General features: G+C 39.5%; 2 protein-coding genes across 2 annotated transcripts; one reads left to right on the forward strand and one right to left on the reverse strand.

Moving 5' to 3' along the window:
* Positions 1–718: 718 nt before the first annotated feature.
* Positions 719–2,436, reverse strand: LOC113094617 (uncharacterized). Its single transcript, XM_026260212.1, has 3 exons — positions 2,382–2,436; positions 1,127–1,471; positions 719–1,029 (listed from the first exon to the last, which is right to left on the reverse strand). Exons 1-3 carry the CDS (start codon positions 2,434–2,436, stop codon positions 719–721), a joined length of 711 nt encoding a protein of 236 aa, XP_026115997.1.
* An 11,891-nt stretch (positions 2,437–14,327) lies between these two features.
* On the forward strand, positions 14,328–15,507 carry LOC113094618 (uncharacterized). The gene is made up of 3 exons (XM_026260213.1): positions 14,328–14,424; positions 14,748–15,080; positions 15,179–15,507. Exons 1-3 carry the CDS (start codon positions 14,364–14,366, stop codon positions 15,505–15,507), a joined length of 723 nt encoding a protein of 240 aa, XP_026115998.1. The 5' UTR covers positions 14,328–14,363.
* Positions 15,508–19,773: the final 4,266 nt, after the last annotated feature.

Here is a 19,773-nt window from a genome sequence, read left to right on the forward strand (position 1 = left end):
TTTTCTGCTAGGGATGGATGAGGACACAATCTGTTGTACTCTTCCTGGTGGTGATTTCCCTTGATCGAGCTTATTAATCTAGTCCTGTGGTTGAACAATTCAGACTTCGAAGTAGAAGTTTATGATCCACCAAAATCTCCTTGTCCAGTCCCCTCAGGAATGAGCCATGTTACGCCTGTGCTCCCTGGACCCCCTATATATATATATATATATATATATATACAGAGCAGTTCCTATTAATTCAATTCATATGTATTTGTATATATCTTTTCACAATACACATTGTTACAAAGCAGCTTAACAGAAAATCCATGTGTCTACATTACAATTTAGAGTGATCTGGTATCAGAACGAATATGCCCAAGTTTGAAGGGTTTGGATTAAACCATTTGCATATATTATGAAGCTGTGGTGCTTTGGTTCTCCTTGTGTTTTATTGGTTTCTGTAGGTCAGTCAATTTAATTCAATTCTTCAAACATAATGAACATAGGAACAGACCATCATCATCACATCATACTTGAGCTTCACATTACAGAAATGATAAATATGTAATGGAGCCTGTGAGAATTTCCACTGCTTCATGAGTCTATCATCTATCATCGTTCAAGATTTCCCTTAGGAACCTTTTATGCTCAGAAATAGCACTGACAACATATGATCACATAAAGCAATTTATAGCTTGTATTTTATGCAATCCTTCCCTTCCCCCAGTAAAATTCATTTCTCACCTGAACTCTTGACAGTGTATGTGACTGAGGTCTTGACTTGATCTCTGTGAGTAACTTCACATCTCCACTCTCTGTTGTCATCTTCATTCAGGAGTGTTTTATTCAGAGAGATGATACAGTGATCTGATGAGGATGATATCTGATATCTGGAGTCTGATTTAACACCAGTGTGATTCACCCAGAACAGATGAATTCTCTCAGAACGGATCCAATCATCACAAGAGACTCGAGGATATGAATACAGCTGACAGAAGAGAGTCACAGAGAGACCTGCACTGATCTCAGTGTGTGAGGATGAGACTGAAACACAGAATAACACACACATCACACACTCTTCAATCATCATCAGAGATTAAACCAAGCATTTACCCAGAGTGACCACATAATCATAAATTACCATGAAGAACATGCAGATAAACACCAGCATCAGGTTCTTGTTTTTGGTCTCTCTTCTCACCAGTCCATTGTTGACAGATGTAAGATCCATAATCTTCTGTTGAGATGTTCCTGATGTTCAGAGAGCAGCGAGACCCCAGACTCAGTCTCTCATGACTCTCTATGTCTTTGTCTTTGTCTTTATTAATTTCCCCTAATTTAATCAGTTCAACTGCTGCTGAATCTCTGAATCTGTTATTATAGAGCCATGTAGTTGATGTACAGTCCTGAAGAGCATTATTACACGGCAGACGGACATCTTCACCAGAACTGATGAACACATGAACATCATCCACTCCACTGATACCTGAAACACAAGAACATTGAGAATTATTTTATACAGGTGCATCTGAAGAAATTAGAATGTCAAAAACACATGTTGAAACACAATAACATGTGACTGATCAGTATACTATTAATTATATTAACGTCAGCATAAAAAGCAGAAGATTCAGATCATACGGTATTTTTGTATCATTTAATACAAACAACACATATCACATTCAGGAATAATCCAGTGTGTTCTCTATGAAACACAAGAATAAACTGATCATCGTTCTCAGTCTGATTCCACTGAGTGTCTTGAAGAGAAAACAGATTTCTTCACCTGAGAGAAGTGAAGAGAGAAAGATCAGTTCCAGCAGACACAGATGATTATTATCAGACATTTTCTCTTTCTCTCAGTCTTTCTCTTCAGTATATGATCTCAACTCTTTCTTTGAACACTCCCAGCTCTTCCTGTGTTTCTTTACTTTTTCTGATCTACAGACTGAGTGTTTAAATGTACTAGAGTATATAGTGACGCTGTGCCAGTACGCAAGCAAGTGTTGCTTAACATTTCTCCTGTAGATATTGATGAAATATTTGATTTATTCTATAAAAGACATTTGTAGAAGTTGTTTTGATATTATGAAAGCCAGATGCATTTTGAAGGCCTCGTGGTGTAGGTGACTGTGAATGTAAAAGGATGAGCAATGTTTATGTTGCAAACAAAAAACGTTGGCAGCTGATGTTTAATATGTGTTTCTCTGGGCATGTGGAAAGGGTTAAATAAACGGTTTACCAAGAAGTAAAATCACACAATTAAAGAAGAATCAAAGAGCTAAAAAAGATCTTTCCACCTCAACAGGTTAATCTCCCCTCGAGAGCCGAGCGTTGACTGATGCTGGTGTTGTCTTGAGCTCAGGTCCTCCTGCATTTTCTACAAACTGTCTAACCATAACCACTAGCACTGAGAAACGCAGGGGAACGCTTCTTTCTCTTAGTCTGCATTTCGTCAAATAGAAATAAAATTATACAATTATTAGTGATCAAAATTGTTAGTTACTGAAAAGGTTTCCATCATCCAAGACTCATTTGTAGAATGAATTCTGAAACAGTTTTTTAAGTATATTGAAATTATTAACACGAGCATCTTAGGAGAAATGAGTGTTTCTACACATGGATCATAATGTGCTGCTTTTCTCTCTCCAACCCTGAGAAAACACATCAGATCTAGAATCCTTTATTAACACCACAAACTTCAGCACATCTTCCCTTCAGCCGGTGGATTCGTCATTCCTCCATCCGCTATCGCAACCGCTCGCTCCTCACGTTTCCGTTAAATGCTCATAATTGATGGATGGACATATTCCAGCTAGAATTTTTTTTGTTCCAGATTGATTGGTGAAATACTGGTGAAATATCAGCATTCTTGGAATATCTCGTTAGGTTGCACTTTCAAAAATATATTTATTCACTAATAGTATTATGACAAAATATATATAATGTTTGTGGTGTTGTTAAATTGAGCCCACAGTTTCCACTGCAATTAACAAAGATATGTTGCAATTAGGAATAGCATGATTGTAATAATATCGATGCCACCCTGGGCACTTCTCTCATCTCATCACCATTTATCACAGTCTCCTGTATCTATTCCCTCCCCAAAGATGAGCTTTGACTGATACAGTCTTTTCATTGTTGTCTGTGCAAGTGAAGAATTTAAATAATGGGTCAGCCAATATTCATTATTCATTATTCAATATTCATTATTCATTATTCATTATTCATTATTCATTATTCAATATTCAATATTCATTATTCATTATTCAATATTCAATATTCATTATTCATCAAGTGATTTTATTGAAGACTACCAGGATAATTATGAGTTTATTACATTAATTTACAGTATGTGCACTCACTTTATTAATCCTATGCCCTGTCCAGAGGTGGCTCTGACCAATTTGGTGCTCTAGGTAAGATTTTAGCTGGTGCCCCTTGCACAGCCAATTGACCTATCGATAAGCCCCTCCCCCTCCCTCTTTAGTTACTGTTGCCCCCTTGGACAAACAAACTGAGCTGCTCACTCTCTTACAATGGCAGCCTGTCAGTGTGAAAGCCTTGTCCCACAATGTTTTTGAACAATTTTGGACATAGAAGGGCAACCAGTCAAGTGGGAATTAAATATGCCATGGAGGGATATACAAAATATAAAAATAATTATGCTGGATAACTCAAAGCCAGGGTTCACCACAATGCAAGCGGGAGAAGTCTCCAATTACAATCGTCATGATCGCAGATCACGACATCCCAGATCAACACGGTTCATGTATCGCAGAGTATGATTAAATTAATGTACATTTAACCAGTTTAATATGGAGAGACACTGAAATTTAGACCTTTGTTAAGGTGTTCTTGACCTACTGTACATTGCACGTGAGAACAGTATGTTATCATGGACACTAACTTTATTTTTAGCCGGAGATACCTTGCTGAAACACAAGATTAATGTTTTGCTTGAGCAGATTAAAACTTTAACTTAATTGGAGTATGAGAATATTAAAATGTATTAAAATTAGTATTTTTTTTTTTTTTCATTGGGATTGGGGTTGAATGCTTAGGAACAATTTGTTTTTTTGCTCTGTTTTTTTTTTTTTTTTTTTAGGTTAGGAAATGTAATAAAATAAATGTCATTGCCTATCCTCTCAGGATATCTGGAATCAGAATTAGTACCACAGACACATTGATTTACATTTTTGTAGCATAAACATTATCAAACCAATGTGAGCTTTGCATCCTCCAATGTTTCTCTATGGCGCTGAAACCATAGACATGAATATGCATATATATTATGCCTATGGCTGAAACCTACAGATGTCCGAGTTTTGCTCCCTGTGCAACTGATACTCAACTGCCATTGGCTCATTTGTGTTTGGGCGGAGGGACTTACCGATAGGTCAATCCCACCACCGATCATTCACACAGAAACTTCATAGCTTTATGACATGAAACAAATTACATATGAAATAAGGTGGTTGCACAATAAATAAACTGACATTAACTCATCTAGAAATTTAAATTAGAGAACTTTATCATCCAAAGGCAGCTGCATTACTAACATTTAAACCTCAAATTTCTTCATTTCAAAAATAAATTTAGGGATGCAATGATCTTAACTTTACGGCAGAATCCAAGACTGATTTTTTAAATGTATTTTAATCAAAAGACAAGAAGGAAAGACAATATAAGTACATGAAGTATATGGTTATTTGCTTTATTAACCCTCCTATTAACTTTGGGGTCAATTTGACCCCATTCAATATTTGTGTTAGTGCCGCTAATGTCATCAAAATGGTTCCATGGGCCACTAGATATACTGTCAGCCATGTCCAAGATATAAAATCAGCATTTCTTCTTTTCACCACACCATCAATTGAAAAGAATGTACTTGAAATGACAAACTTAGAGGGTAGGCGTGTGTATGGGGATGGTTGGAAAGAATTTGATGTGACTGACTTGAAAGCCTACATTGGGTTGCTTATTTTGGCAGGAGTCTACAAGGCAAAAGGAGAAGCAACAGCAAGCCTTTGGAATGCTGACACTGGAAGGGCAAAATGCAATATGCCCCTGAGGGGGCACATCCTGTAGCTTTTGGTCTCTCAACCGAGGTTGCTGAGATCATCCTTCAATCCAGAACTCCCTCCATGAGGAAACTGTACACCTTGAGGTGGAAACCTTTCACCTCCTGGTGCGAAGAATGCCAGCACGACCCAGTTATTTGCCCAGTTGGGACAGTTCTGGAGTTCCTGCAGGCCCTTCTCTCTGCAGGTTTGACCCACTCCACCCTGAGGGTCTATGTGGGGGCCATTACAGTCTACCGTGCCCCTCTTGGTGGCCATTCAGTGGGCAGACACCCTCTGGTTACATGTTTCCTCTGCAGTGCACTGAGGCTGAGGCCTCCGGCCAGAAGAAGTGGTTGATCAGGATGCTATCCTAAAACCTTGAGTCCTCTGATCTCCCCACACCATTTGGAGTCAAGGCTCACTTGAACCAAAGTATGGCAGCCTCCAAGGCCTTCTTGTCAGGTCTTCTTGTCTTGTCAAGGCCTTCTTGTCTTGGATGCCCCTCACATTCATCAGATTTTATGGTTTGGATCTGCGAGCCACTTATGGCTCTTCTTTATCTTGCCTTAGCTGTGCTCCTTGTATACACACTAGGCAGGGACTTGCAAGTCTTGCAAGACCCCACACATTATGTATGTTGCAATCCTTGATAACAAAAAGGACTGTTATGTGTTCCTTACTGATGTTTTGATTGTGATGATGTTCTGTTTAAAAATAAAATCCTTTTAAATGTTTGAAATTGTGTTTGTTTTTCCCGGGGTCAAACTGACCCCAAACATAACTTGTGTTACTTTCCTTGATAAAATAAATAATTCTTTTTTTCTTTTCAAATGTTCTAGATTACATAAATCCATACTTAGAAATATTATAAAACAAATACAACACCAAATATATATATACTTTTCAAATTTTAGGTCAATCAGTAAGATATTATGGTGATTTGTAAATGTTTCTATAGTCGTGTAATGGGTATTATAAGGGGTGGGGAGGGTGGTGGTGGGTGGTGGGTGTATGTCAATTTAAAAGGCTATTTAAGTAGTCAACAAAGACATAAATTACCTGAGTCACAAACCTTTGTAAAAAAAAAAAAAGAATAATAAAAATATAATATTCATGAGGTTTAAATGACCCCAGTGGGTAACAGATGTTTTCAGATTTGGGGGTAACAGGAGGGTTAAACTCTATTTTGATTTAAATTAGACTGTATAATTTCTAAACCCAAAGCAAAAACATAATGGTCTGACTTTAGATTTGTGGAATTAGGCTACATAAAACAAAGCAAACAGCAGACAGGCTGAATGAAAATGTAAATTCACTCTCTGTCAGCAGGTGGCGCGTAAGGAACAGCAGTGATGCAGGGTTTTCTTGATTACCGCTGTAAACACTAAATGTGTTATTCTTAGTCAAGATGAAAGGAAAATGCCATCTAAACTGTTTCTATTAACTGATATGATGACTACAGCTGTTGAAAGAGCTTACAGGTGGTGATGGATATAAGTATAGGCTTAAACCAAATGCCGTACCATCGATTTTCCGCACAAGGAGTCTAAACTCCCTGGATCTCGAGGGAAATCCACACTGAGAAACTCATCCAGCAGCCGCAGCATCACGATTAGCTTTGGCATATTTACATTATAACAGGGTGGCATAGAGTTTCTCATCTCAGCCATTTGTAAGCTGTTTCAGTAGCTGTGGTCCACTAAAAACCTCAAAGGCATCAGGGCTGAAGTGGAGAGAAAAAAATCAGTCTTTAAAACGTTTTATCTTTACGTTTATGCATCTTCCCATTCTTTTCTCCTCTTCTTATCGCTAGGAAATCAGTGAAGTATTATATTGCTTCTCTTGTTGCTCTCCGACTGAAAATTACATCCAAAAACCACACAATTTGGTATCGTATCAGTATTTTACTGTCTTCAGTTGTGTTTTCTGAGTTGTGTCGCAGTAAAAAGTGTCAGGAGCTCACTGAGTGCAACCATTTGACGACATCAACACAGAATGTACTGTGCACACCATCTGTCGTCACTCCTTTTTCCCGAAACGACATGCCCAAGAAACCTTAGGGAATTCTGAATAAGGTGGCATTTCTTTAGATTGAGAGTGAGGCTAGCTTTGTGGAGACATGCAAGAACTTGATGCAGATGTTGAAGAAGATGTTTAGAGATGGATTTGGAATACACAACAATATCGTCAATGTACACCATGCAATATTTTCCTTTGATTTCTCACAGCACATGTTCCATTAATCTCTTAAATGAAGCTGCAGCATTTTTCAGCCCAAAAGGAAGACACAAGAATTCATATAACCATGTTGAAGTTACGAACACAGTCTTCCGCTTACTGTCTGACTCCATCTCCAGTTGCCAGTAACTACTCTTAAGGTCAAGAGTGCTAAAGACTGTAGCTTCATGCAATGACTGGAGGATATCTTGAATTTGAGGCATAGGATAGGCGTCTAAGTGAGTTTTAGAGTTTAGACCTCTATAATCAATGCAGAATCTGGAGCCACCATCATTTTTCAGGACGACAACCACAGGAGCAGCCCAAGGAGAGGTGTATGGTTGGATAACTCTCCATTTTAGAAGCTCCTGTACTTCTGACTCAATAAACTGTTGTTTTTCTCTAGAATCCTGGTACGCACGCAATCGCACAGGTACCTCATCCGTAGTTATGATATGGTGCTCCACTATACTAGTCCACCCAAACTCCTGCATACACACTTACTGCCAGCTTAAAAACAATTCTTCCAACTGTTTCTTCACATGGATTTCAGTGTCTGCTGCTTGGGCCAAGTTGTTGTATTTGCTGTCTGGATTCGTAATTGCCAGTCAGATAAACATCCCGAATGATGTAAAGGGACAAAGGTACTACTTTTTCTTGCACTTCAGATTTCAGATCTATGTCTATCTATCAACGAGAGGGTACTTCCTGTATAATAATGGAAACGACATACCTGCCTTGTAGGACTATTGGAATGGCAATGTTCTTATAATTTTGTAGTGATATTGGTTCCTGGCAGGCTTGTATCACTTGATTACTTACTTGATTACTTAGAATTTCTTGAACTATTATTACGGTTGGTAAACAATGGTCTCAGGTTTTGCACTTTGTGGGTGGAGTGAGTGTGTGTCTTGCGTCAGCACTGATTGTTTCTTGTAGACGTCTCCGCTAATTGTTCATGATCACCAGCTGCTACTCGTTACCCTTTTACTACATATCACCCTGTCTTTCGTCTTGTGTTTGTCAGAGCGTTGTTGGTCAATCTTAGAGTTACTTCATGTTTCTCTCATTTAAGTGCTTCTCGTCGTTGGATTGTCCTTTCTCCGGAACCCTGTCCACTCCTCCTCATCCCCAGATCTCACCACTCACCTTGACGACTCTTCCCCCGCAGTTCCTGTGTCACTCTCTCCTGCTGCCAACTTACCATCACACCTTGGATCACCTGTGAGATTTGCCTTTTCCCCGGATATCTCCCTGACTTTCAAAATTCCCCGTTCCTCCTGTCTTCATGTTCATTGTTTGTTTTGTCATTTAATAAATGTTATAAACTCGCACTTGCTTCCTCACCTCCTTGATATCATTACAGAACGCTCTGACCCGACATGGAAGCAGCGAGTACCACTTCTTTCACAGACTTTATTCATCACAGTGTCACCTGTATGGATCAGCAGCATGAGAGTATAGTCAACACCGGACGCGCTGTCAAAGCGCCTGTGACACAGGTGTCTGAGCTTACCCAGCAGATCCATCAGCTGACCTCTCCCACTGCGCGCCCCGCACCGCCCGTTCCCCAGGACATCCCCGAAGCCCGCTACAGACCCGAACCTCGTCTTCCGGTGCCGGAGAGTTACTCTGGTGAGCCAGATTTCTGCAGAGCATTCCTAACCAAGTGTTCCATGAGCTTTCCCTACAGCCTTGCACCTTCGAGACGGAGCAGTCAAAGGTAGCTTTCACCCTCACACTACTCTCCAGTAGGGCCGCTTTGTGGGGAACGGCAGTGTGGGAGAACCAACACCCATGCTGCGCCTCGTTCCACTCCCTCTCAGAAGAGATGAAGAGAGTATTCGACCGGGCCGCGGCCAGCAAGAAAGCTGCCTGTCAGCTCGCAGATCTCAGGCAAGAAGATCTATCCGTGGCTGATTATTCCATCAAGTTTCGCACCTTGGCGGCGGCATGCAAGTTGAACGAGGAGGCGCTGTGGGACAGATTCCTGCATGTGCTCTGACCGTGTTCACAAGGATATTTACCTCCATCGAGTTGCCAACCAGTCTCAACGGGCTCATCGACTTGGTGCTCCACGTGGACGCTCGGATTAACCGCCTGGGGGCACAGACCAGTCACACACGCCTTATCAGAAATTCGAGTTGAGAGAACATGGTCGGTCCCGTCATTGATCACGAACCCATGCAAGTGGGAAGAGCTTAACTTTCCCGGGAGGAGAGAGAGAGGCAGAGGTCCCGAGGACTGTGTCACTACTGTGGTGGCTCGGGACATCTCCTATGCACATGTCCGGTAAAAGAGCCAGCCCGGTAGTAAGTTTGAGGCTACTATCGGGTGCGATGTCCGCCAGGAAGTCCTCAACTACATATTCAACTCTCCTTCCAGTGAAACTGCGAACAACACTCACACCTGTCACGCCCTTCTGGATTCTGGAGTCAAAGGTCATTTAATTGACACTGACCTTGCACATCACCTGAACCTTCCTGTCCTTCCCCTGTCCCGTCAGATCCATGTCAGCGCACTCAATGGCCAGGAACTGCAGCACATCACCCACACCACTGAACCCATAACTCTCCTCACATCTGGCAAACACACCGAAACCCTATCCCTTCTCCTCATGGACTCTCCTGTGGCACCAATTGTATTAGGTCATCCCTGGCTGGTCAAGCACAACCCACGAGTGGATTGGGGTTCCAACACTGTCACCTTGTAGAGTGAAAGTTGTCATGAGTCTTGTCTGGTCTCTGCTTGTCCTTCTGTGTCTGTTTCTGTCTTAAAAGAGGAGACCACGGTTTTGTCAAACGTGCCCACGGAGTACCTGGACCTGAAGGAAGTGTTCAGTAAGTCCCGTGCTGCTTCTCTCCCTTCACATCGTCCCTATGACTGTGCCATAGATTTAGTTCCAGGTAAGTCCCCGCCTAAAGGCAAACTTTACTCTCTTTCCATTCCGGAGTGGGAGGCCATGGAGAAATATATTTCTGATTCTTTGGCATCAAGGTTCATCCGCCCTTCCTCTTCTCCAGTGGGGGCGGGACTCTTTTTTGTTGGTAAGAAGGATGGTTCCGTGTGACCTTGTATTGATTACAGAGAGCTGAACAACATCACGATAAAAAATACCTATCCTTTGCCGTTGATGTCTTCACCGTTCAAGAGGTTACAGGGAGCATCCGTCTTCAGAAAATTGGATTTACGTAACGCTTATCATTTGGTCCGCATCAGGAAGGGGGATGAGTGGAAAACCGCCTTTAACACCCCTAGAGGGCACTTTGAATACTTGGTGATGCCGTTCAGGCTCTCTAACTCACCAGGGATTCCAAGTAAGTCTAAGTTGACATAGTGAAAAATGATATATGGTAGCAAACTTATCTGGTCATTATCCATACCACAGGTACAGATGACAATAGGGACAAGAAAAGAGCAAAAAAAAGTCCAGTAGTTCAAACAAGAAAATAGCAAAAAAGTCCAGTAGTTCATTTCATATTCTAGCTTCAGTCAATCCAAGACTCAGTTCAGCTTACATTGCAATAAATGTCCTTGTAGCCCTCAAACATCTCAAATCTCAGTTGATTCAAGTCATCCAATGATGATACTTGGCAAGATCTAATTAGAACCCATTAAGAAACAGTACAGCATAGGATGGAAGCATCAAGTAGAATAAGAAGGATAACTCCATAGATGAGGTATCTATGAGAGTCCATCTAAGTAAAAACATACAGGCTAAAATTAACACCAAACATATTACATGAAATAATGTCACCCAGCAAAACAATGATAACACCTACTTGGATGAGCTTAAAATCACAGTTTCTCAATCCGGACTCTATACATAAGGTTAGCAGAAGGAGGCCATGCTTCTCTCCAACCAAACAATACTCCTACTCTACTTCTTCCTGCCTTTTATCCAGAGAAAGAGTAGTCTGGTGAGCCCCCTAGGGCATGTTAGTGGTGCTACTGCTCAAAAACCAAAGTAACTGCTCTAATGGTTGTTATAACGTGAGTGTGAACAGCTTTCAGCAGCATAACTGAGACAGAGCCGCGCTGAACTACAACAGTTATAATAAATTTCTATTTCTATTTTGCTTTAATAGTTATGAACAAACAACATCTAGTCAGGAAGCTGATTTACATTCATGTATTTCCAGTGCTTCCCCTTCCCCTTTTTTCTTCATTTTTCCACTCCTGATATGTAGTTGAGCTTTCTGATGATGAAAAACACTTTGAGCTTCAACTATCTCTTCAGTTTCACTTTCCTTTCCACCTCGGGACACAAGTAGGCATTTTAAAACTGAGGTGTAACCGCTGCCTGAGTCTTAATTACAGCTTTTAGTTTGCTTTGCTGTCGGTTCAGACACCTAAACAACCAATTACAGCTGGTAACAGCCTCGGTGGAAACACCTCTCTTCAGAATAACTGCCACTGCAAACTGATGATGGAGCACAAACTGCATGTTGTGTAATGATGAAGTATGAAAATATGATTTCAGTGTCCTCCAGTATTACGATGCAGCTTAACAATGTGGAAAACTCCAAGCCAAACTACAGCAGCAGCTCCTACACAAGCTTCAACATCTCTCTCTCTCTCTCTCTCTCTCTCTCTCTCTCTCTCTCTCTCTCTCTCTCTCTCTCTCTCTCTCTCACACACACACACACACACACATCAGCAGCCTCTAACGTCACTGTTTAACACTTCTTGCCACAACTGATCTGACCACAAGAAAATCATCCTGCTATTCCATTAGATCATTGCTAAAACCTCAAAGGATTCAGAAATATCTGTGCATTTGAAATGTTTTCATATAAGTCTTTAAAATTTAGATTGCTGTCACTACAAAGATATTCTACATTTCAGGGTTTATGCAAACTTATACGTAGTCTTTACATATGAATATCTGTGAATAATAATGAGAACACATTGGACAGAAAGATTTACTTTTGGTAAATGACAACCATCGTTTTTCTCCTGATTAAAATTACATGACAATTGATGATAGACTCGTGAAGCAGTGGAAGATCTTTTATAATTTCTGTGATGTATATGTGTTTATGTGTTCACTATGTTTAAACTGAACTAACAGATCCAGCAGAAACTGAAGTCAGGATCACCTTTGCTCAGATATTTCTTTCAGATCTGGTGATTTCCCTTCATGAGCTGGTAATGTGAGGATGTTAAACTGTGAAGCAAAGCAAAGATGAAAAAATAATAAAATGATTAATTCATGATCATATTAATTCAACTTGATTGTGTTTAGTTAAAGAAATCTAATTTGATAAACCAATGATCTCCGCAAACTTCACCTTTTCTCACAGCTGGGTTACAAGAGCAGATTTACCCAAATTGCCCAAAAATAATTAGCAAATGTAAAACAAAGTCTGTTTGAGTATAAAGATATTTGTTCACACTGCGTGTTAATACAATATAACCCAAAGTCTGACTCAAGCCCCGCCCATCCAGACACAAAGGACCAATGGGAGCAACATTTAGTGAGCAGCCAATCAGAATGAACTAGTGTCAGCTCCAGCCACTTTATACATCTTCATCAGAGGTTTGTTTTTGTTGATTCATTTCTTTGGGCTCTTGAAATCAGATTCCACTTCAGTCATTATCTAATTACTAATCATTTTATTTCTTTGAGCCCTAAGAATCCCTCAGATATTTGTCTGTGAATGTAATGTAAATCTAATATATACAATTATTGACCATAATAAAAGAGAAGATTTGAAAGGAGGACTTGATGAAGTTAAAGTAAACTGCTCTCATACTGTATATTAATTGATTTTTATAGAAATTTAAATACAATTTAATTCAGAAGGATGTTGATTTAATTAAAATTAGGGTTCAGATCAGTTTATTAAACAGTCTGAACTCATTTCATTGTTAACTGAAAGCAGCAGCTCGCTTACAGAAGGAAGAGGAAGTGACATCAGAATGAAGCAGATTCACACCTATCAGTCTAAACTGGGCTGAGAGATGAGCTCAGCTCTACTGTGGTCAAGCTGAGTTCTGAGTAACACGAGTGACATGTTTCCAAACAGCTGCTATACTTAGTTATGAGAGTCAACCATCTCATCTTAGTGAGAAGGTCTGGACTCTGAATAGATGCAAAACATCACCGTAAAACTGCGTATGATACAATGATTCAGTTATCACTATTATGATAATAATTCAAAGAAACACAGCAAATAAATGACCACCCTGACAGCAAGCAGTTTCGGCCCAGGTCTGGCCCACATCTGGCCCACATGGATTTCATGCGGGTCAGATGTGGGCCGGATCTGGGCCAACACTATGTTGCTGTCTGGGCATCATATGTTCAATCAAGCAAGTGTGGAGACCGTAGTGAGCACTTTGTTGTGAGAGTCTAGAGTTTTGTGAGAAGTTTGTCTGATGTCACTGTTCTGGACTCTAAAAGATATCACCGAGTGGCACGTTCATCTTTCTGCTCATGATGACAAGCCAAAGCATTCATAAAATATATCTTTTTACTACCAATTCAAAAACAGCATCTGTTTAAACATCTCAGTCTGTGTCACAGCACACAAATCCATCTCTCCGTGAATCATCAGCCGTCTGAGACTCGTGCTGCTGTGAAATCCGAAGGGAAGATGTGCTGGAGTTTATAGTGTTAATAAAGGACTCTGGATCTGAGGAACAGCAGCACGTTATGATCCATGTGTAGAAGCACTTTAGAGACGCTCGTATAGCGTGTGCAAAGACTCTGTTTGACCAAACAGGAATTGATGTTAATAATTTTGACATACTTTAAAAACTATTTTAGAATTAATTTCCTACAAGAGAGTCATGGATAGTGGAAAATAATAATGATTTTATTTCTAGAATTTAATGTCATGCAGGAAACTACTAAACTAACAGTGAAGTAAAGAATGGCCTAAAGATTGGGTTCAGAGCAAATGTGGTTAACACTGTGCAGTTCAGACTGAAGAATGAAGGAGAAATGTGACTATTATAGCAACTCTCGCATGATTTAAACACTCAGTCTGTAGATCAGAGGAAGTGAACAAACACAGGAAGAGCTAACGGTATTTAAAGAAAGAGATGAGATCATATACTGAAGAGAAAGACTGAGAGAAAGAGAGAATGTCTGATAATAATCATCTGTGTCTGCTGGGACTGATCTTTCTCTCTTCACTTCTCACAGGTAAAGAAATCTGTTTTCTCTTCAAGACACTCAGTGTGATCAGACTGAGAAAGAGTTAATCTGAACATGATCAGTTTAATCTTGTGTTTACCACAGAACATACTGGATTATTCCTGAACGCACTCAAACATCTGATGCTGAGTTAATTTCATATTGAGAGTGTGTTTGTGATTTGAACAGCTCTCTGATAAAGAAACAGTTTATTCTGAGAGTGTGTTATTTGCATTAAATTATAAAAAAACTGTATGAACTGAATCTTCTGCTTTTTATGCTGACATTAATATAATTAATAACATTAATAATCAGATGTTCTTGTGTTTCAGGTGTCAGTGGAGTGGATTATGTTCATGTGTTCATCAGTTCTGGTGAAGATGTCCGTCTGCCCTGTAATAATGCTCTTCAGGACTGTACATCAACTACATGGAGCTATAATAACAGATTCAGAGATTCAGCAGTTGAACTGATTCATTTAGGGGAAAAGAATAAAGACACAGAGAGACATGAGAGACTGAGTCTGGGGTCTGACTGCTCTCTGAACATCAGGAACATCTCAACAGAAGATTATGGATCTTACATCTGTCAACAATGGACTGGTGAGAATGGAAAACACCAAAAACAAGGACCTGATGCTGGTGTTTATCTGCATGTTCTTCATGGTAATTTATGATGTGTCAATTTTAAAAGGGTAAATTCTTGATTTAATCTCTGATGATGATTGAAGAGTGTGTGATGTGTGTGTTATTCTGTGTTTCAGTCTCATCCTCACACACTGAGATCAGTTCAGGTCTCTCTGTGACTCTCTTCTGTCGGCTGTATTCATATCCTCGAGTCTCTTGTGATGATTTGGTCAGTTCTGAGAGAATTGATCTGTTCTGGGTGAATCAGACTGGTGTTAAATCAGACTCCAGATATCAGATATCATCCTCATCAGATCAGTGTATCATCTCTCTGAATAAAACACTCCTGAATGAAGATCACAACAGAGAGTGGAGATGTGAAGTTACTCAGAAAGATCAAGTCAAGAGCTCAGTCACATACACTGTCAACAGTTCAGGTGAGAAAACATCTCATTATCAGTTTTAGAGTCTCATAATGTCAGTATCATTAAGGACTGTTAGTGTCACTGAAGCAGAACAAACCGAGGAACAAAAGCTTCTTTCAGTCTGACAGAAGAAACTCAGAGCTCTGCTGCAAACTAATGAACTGCAGTCGAGTTTAACAGTCCAGAACCTGATGATGGGAATAATGAAGGAATTGAGACTGATCTGATCTGAACTAACATTCATCTTTTACAGCTCAAGCTGATTCAACCACAGCACGGTCCTCAGTCCACAACACAAACTCAACTACAGCAGCAGCAGTAACTTCTACAGAAGGTACAGTCAAACAACTGAACTCTCACTGTTGATGAACTGAATCATCTCGTGTCCGGATTAAAAAATGCAGGTTATCATTTAAATTAATAGTTTCAATGAAATAAAGTTAAAATCAAGTGTTATATCATGGATTTTGAAAGTCAAGTCTTATTGTTCAGTTATTTGGACTTTTTATCAGAGTTTCTGGTATTCTGAAGTGGTTTGGTTGTAGATGATGACTGTGGTGTTTGTTGCTTCGTGTTAATATCAGTTCAGTGATAAACATTGTTTTATTTGTTCAATGCATGTGATCTATAAGCTGCATATTTTAACTGTAGTCAGTATGATCAGCTGGTTTTGGTATTGTTGCTCTGTGAATGTCTCTTGACCCGTCCTCCCATCAATCATAGACGACACTCATTTACAACAGCCGCCACAACCTGAGCTCCACGCTTCACCACTGTGGAAAACAACTGACATGAACATACTAGAAGCTGCTCAATATAGCTGAGCTATAGAAGTAACAAAACATTGACTAAGTTCAACTAAAACTAAACTTTTCATTTTAATTCTAACATTATCAAGTAAAAAAAATATACAAAATAAAAAAAAACATTTTTTTTCAGTTTGTGCATTTTACTTCGGTTTATCTAGATCTAACAACTGTGGATTGTAGGAACTACTTTTTATTTATTGATTGATCTATTGGAGTAGTTGGTAATGTGTATGTGGAAAATATCTGTTCTTCATGTTTAAAGGGTGTTTCCAAAAAAAAAACAAAGCGAAGTGTGCTCTGATTGGCCATCTCTCCAGTGCTTTGTGATTGGCTGAATTCCTCAAGCATGTGATGGAAATGTTAACCCCCTCACCATACTGTGATGCGTCTCCCAGCAGCCCAACCAGACAAAAGCAGTAAAACTCATTACAAACGAGGCATTTGCTGCATCCAGTGGGGACATAATTACTGATTATAATGACTTATACTGTCTTTTTATGAGTTGTGTTGCGTATCTCGCTGCATAAACATAAAACCATGTCTGCATTTGTGATCTGAGAAACAACAAACAACAAGCGCTACTCTACACTGCTCAAAACTCACGTTTGAATCATCAGTAACAAATTCTTTAAATATGTAAAATGTACTTACAGACTGTGAGTCAGAAGCACAAGACTGTCCTCACAAAGTAGAAACTGTCCCACTTTATAGAAACAGCTTTGTGCCACAGATATCATTGTCGGCTACGTTCAGGAATCAGTCCTCCGTAAAATACTCAGCACACGTAAGGGATAATCAACAGCTAGCTGTGCATTAAACGATTTGAAAAACAGCGGTTTAATTCACAGCTAGCCGTTGATTATCACGCTTATGCAATGGTCATTTGCCAGCATATTAAAGATGTTAATAATATTCGCACTGCCATATTTGACTGGAACAATAAAAATGATGGATATTTTTGTCAGTTACTACTTGTTAGATGTTACTATGGTTACCAATGTTTTTAGGAAGGGCAAAAATATAATACATGATTAAACTGACCTGGAAATACCTGGGCTGTTAAATGAATTTAATCAACACCTGTCAGCCAATCAGAACTGAGTATTCAGACAGACCATGTCTTAAATCTGAATATTTGGTTCTGGAACAGTTCTGTAAATACAACTTAACCACTGATATCTAGTGTCTTCTTTTGGAAGAACAAACAAAGTAGTTTCACTTGCACAGTGAAACACACAACGTCTATACAACATGGCAGTGGCTGCAACAACAATACAACAGCGCTAATAAAAGGTTACACCTTCTTTCTTGGCATGAACATCTGGGCAGCATCATGCAAATCTTCCCACACAGTGATGTAGAAATGTGGGGGTGTGTTTTAACAAGGTGTTTTAAAGGGGCATGGACCAGTCTTAACTTTTATAAAGAATATCTCTTTGGGTTTGAGACTTTAGTCTTTGCAACTTTAGGGATATCATCTATTCACAAACAGCTTGTAACACTCCAAAGAGAAAGGAACAATTGAAATTGAATCATATGAACCCTTTAAGTTATATTTTTGTTCACACATGGTTAAAATGTGTTTACTGTAGTGATAACCACAGACATCTACAAATACTATAGTTAAACCATGGTCACTTTAGTAAAACTATGGTTCATTTTTATGATGGACTACCAGTGAAAGGGTGTTGCACATATCAAATGCAACCTTTTTATTCTGACAGTGTATGATTTATACTAACATTACAGAATAGAACATGATCATGCATCCGTATCGATATACTGATATTTCAGGATTGATTTGCCCATCCCTACTGATTAGCTTGTTCAGGTGTATTATGATGTATCTGATGTTCATCTTCTGCAGCTCCAGATTCAACACTGAATCCATTCAGCAGCTCAATCTCTGAGATGACATCGAGCCGGACTACAGCAGCAGCTCCTACACAAGGTTCATCATCTCTCTCACACACCAGCAGTCTTTCTCACAAACTGGTGAATCATCACATCAGATTTGTGGTCTATTGTAGCACCTCTCACACACATTCCAGCTCCTGTGTTTAATTGATCTGATGCACACATTAGGAAAAAAAATATTTATTGTTTTCTTTTATCTATCAGACTCTCAGAGATGTCGTTATCATAACGCCTTGATATGAGTTACGTCTTGTTCAGACTTGAATGACAGACTGGCACCACAAGCTTCAAACTTTCTGACCTTATCTCCACAAGTTTATATCTGTAGCTCATATTTATATTTGAGACAATAGCCAGTTTGCAATGTCTAGCTTATCAGACTATTTTGTAGGCAGTCTTTTTTCTCTTATTTAGTTTAAATGTCAACTACAGCAACAGCAGTGATTCAAGATAACTCATCAGACTCTACAAATAAACTTGTGTATATACACATTCCTCATTCCAGACACTCAGTTCACAGTAAATAAAGTACCATAGAGTCCTCTCTAGCAGCCACATGCACACATAGACAACAAAAGGGGCTTGAGCACCTGTCCCTTTTCTTCCTCGCGACATAGTGCCCTTTTTCTGGAGAGTTTATATATACAGGGAGTGCAGAATTATTAGGCAAGTTGTATTTTTGAGGAGTAATTTTATTATTGAACAACAACCATGTTCTCAATGATTCCAAAAACTCATTAATATCAAAGCTGAATATTTTTGGAAGTAGTTTTTAGTTTGTTTTTAGTTGTAGCTATTTTAGGAGGATATGTGTGTGTGCAGGTGACTATTACTGTGCATAATTATTAGGCAACTTAACAAAAAACAAATATATACCCATTTCAATTATTTATTTTGAGCAGTGAAACCAATATAACATCTCAACATTCACAAATATACATTTCTGACATTCAAAAACAAAACAAAAACAAATCAGTGACCAATATAGCCACCTTTCTTTGCAAGGACACTCAAAAGCCTGCCATCCATGGATTCTGTCAGTGTTTTGATCTGTTCACCATCAACATTGCGTGCAGCAGCAACCACAGCCTCCCAGACACTGTTCAGAGAGGTGTACTGTTTTCCCTCCTTGTAAATCTCACATTTCATGATGGACCACAGGTTCTCTATGGGGTTCAGATCAGGTGAACAAGGAGGCCAAGTCATTAGTTTTTCTTCTTTTAGACCCTTTCTTGCCAGCCACGCTGTGGAGTACTTGGACGCGTGTGATGGAGCATTGTCCTGCATGAAAATAATGTTTTTCTTGAAGGATGCAGACTTCTTCCTGTACCACTGCTTGAAGAAGGTGTCTTCCAGAAACTGGCAGTAGGACTGGGAGTTGAGCTTGACTCCATCCTCAACCCGAAAAGGCCCCACAAGCTCATCTTTGATGATAGCAGCCCAAACCAGTACTCCACCTCCACCTTGCTGGCGTCTGAGTCGGACTGGAGCTCTCTGCTCTTTACCGATCCAGCCACGGGCCCATCCATCTGGCCCATCAAGACTCACTCTCATTTCATCAGTCCATAAAACCTTAGAAAA

The sequence above is a fragment of the Carassius auratus genome, unplaced genomic scaffold, assembly GCF_003368295.1.
Source record: "Carassius auratus strain Wakin unplaced genomic scaffold, ASM336829v1 scaf_tig00215412, whole genome shotgun sequence".
Taxonomy (NCBI): Eukaryota; Metazoa; Chordata; class Actinopteri; order Cypriniformes; family Cyprinidae; genus Carassius; species Carassius auratus.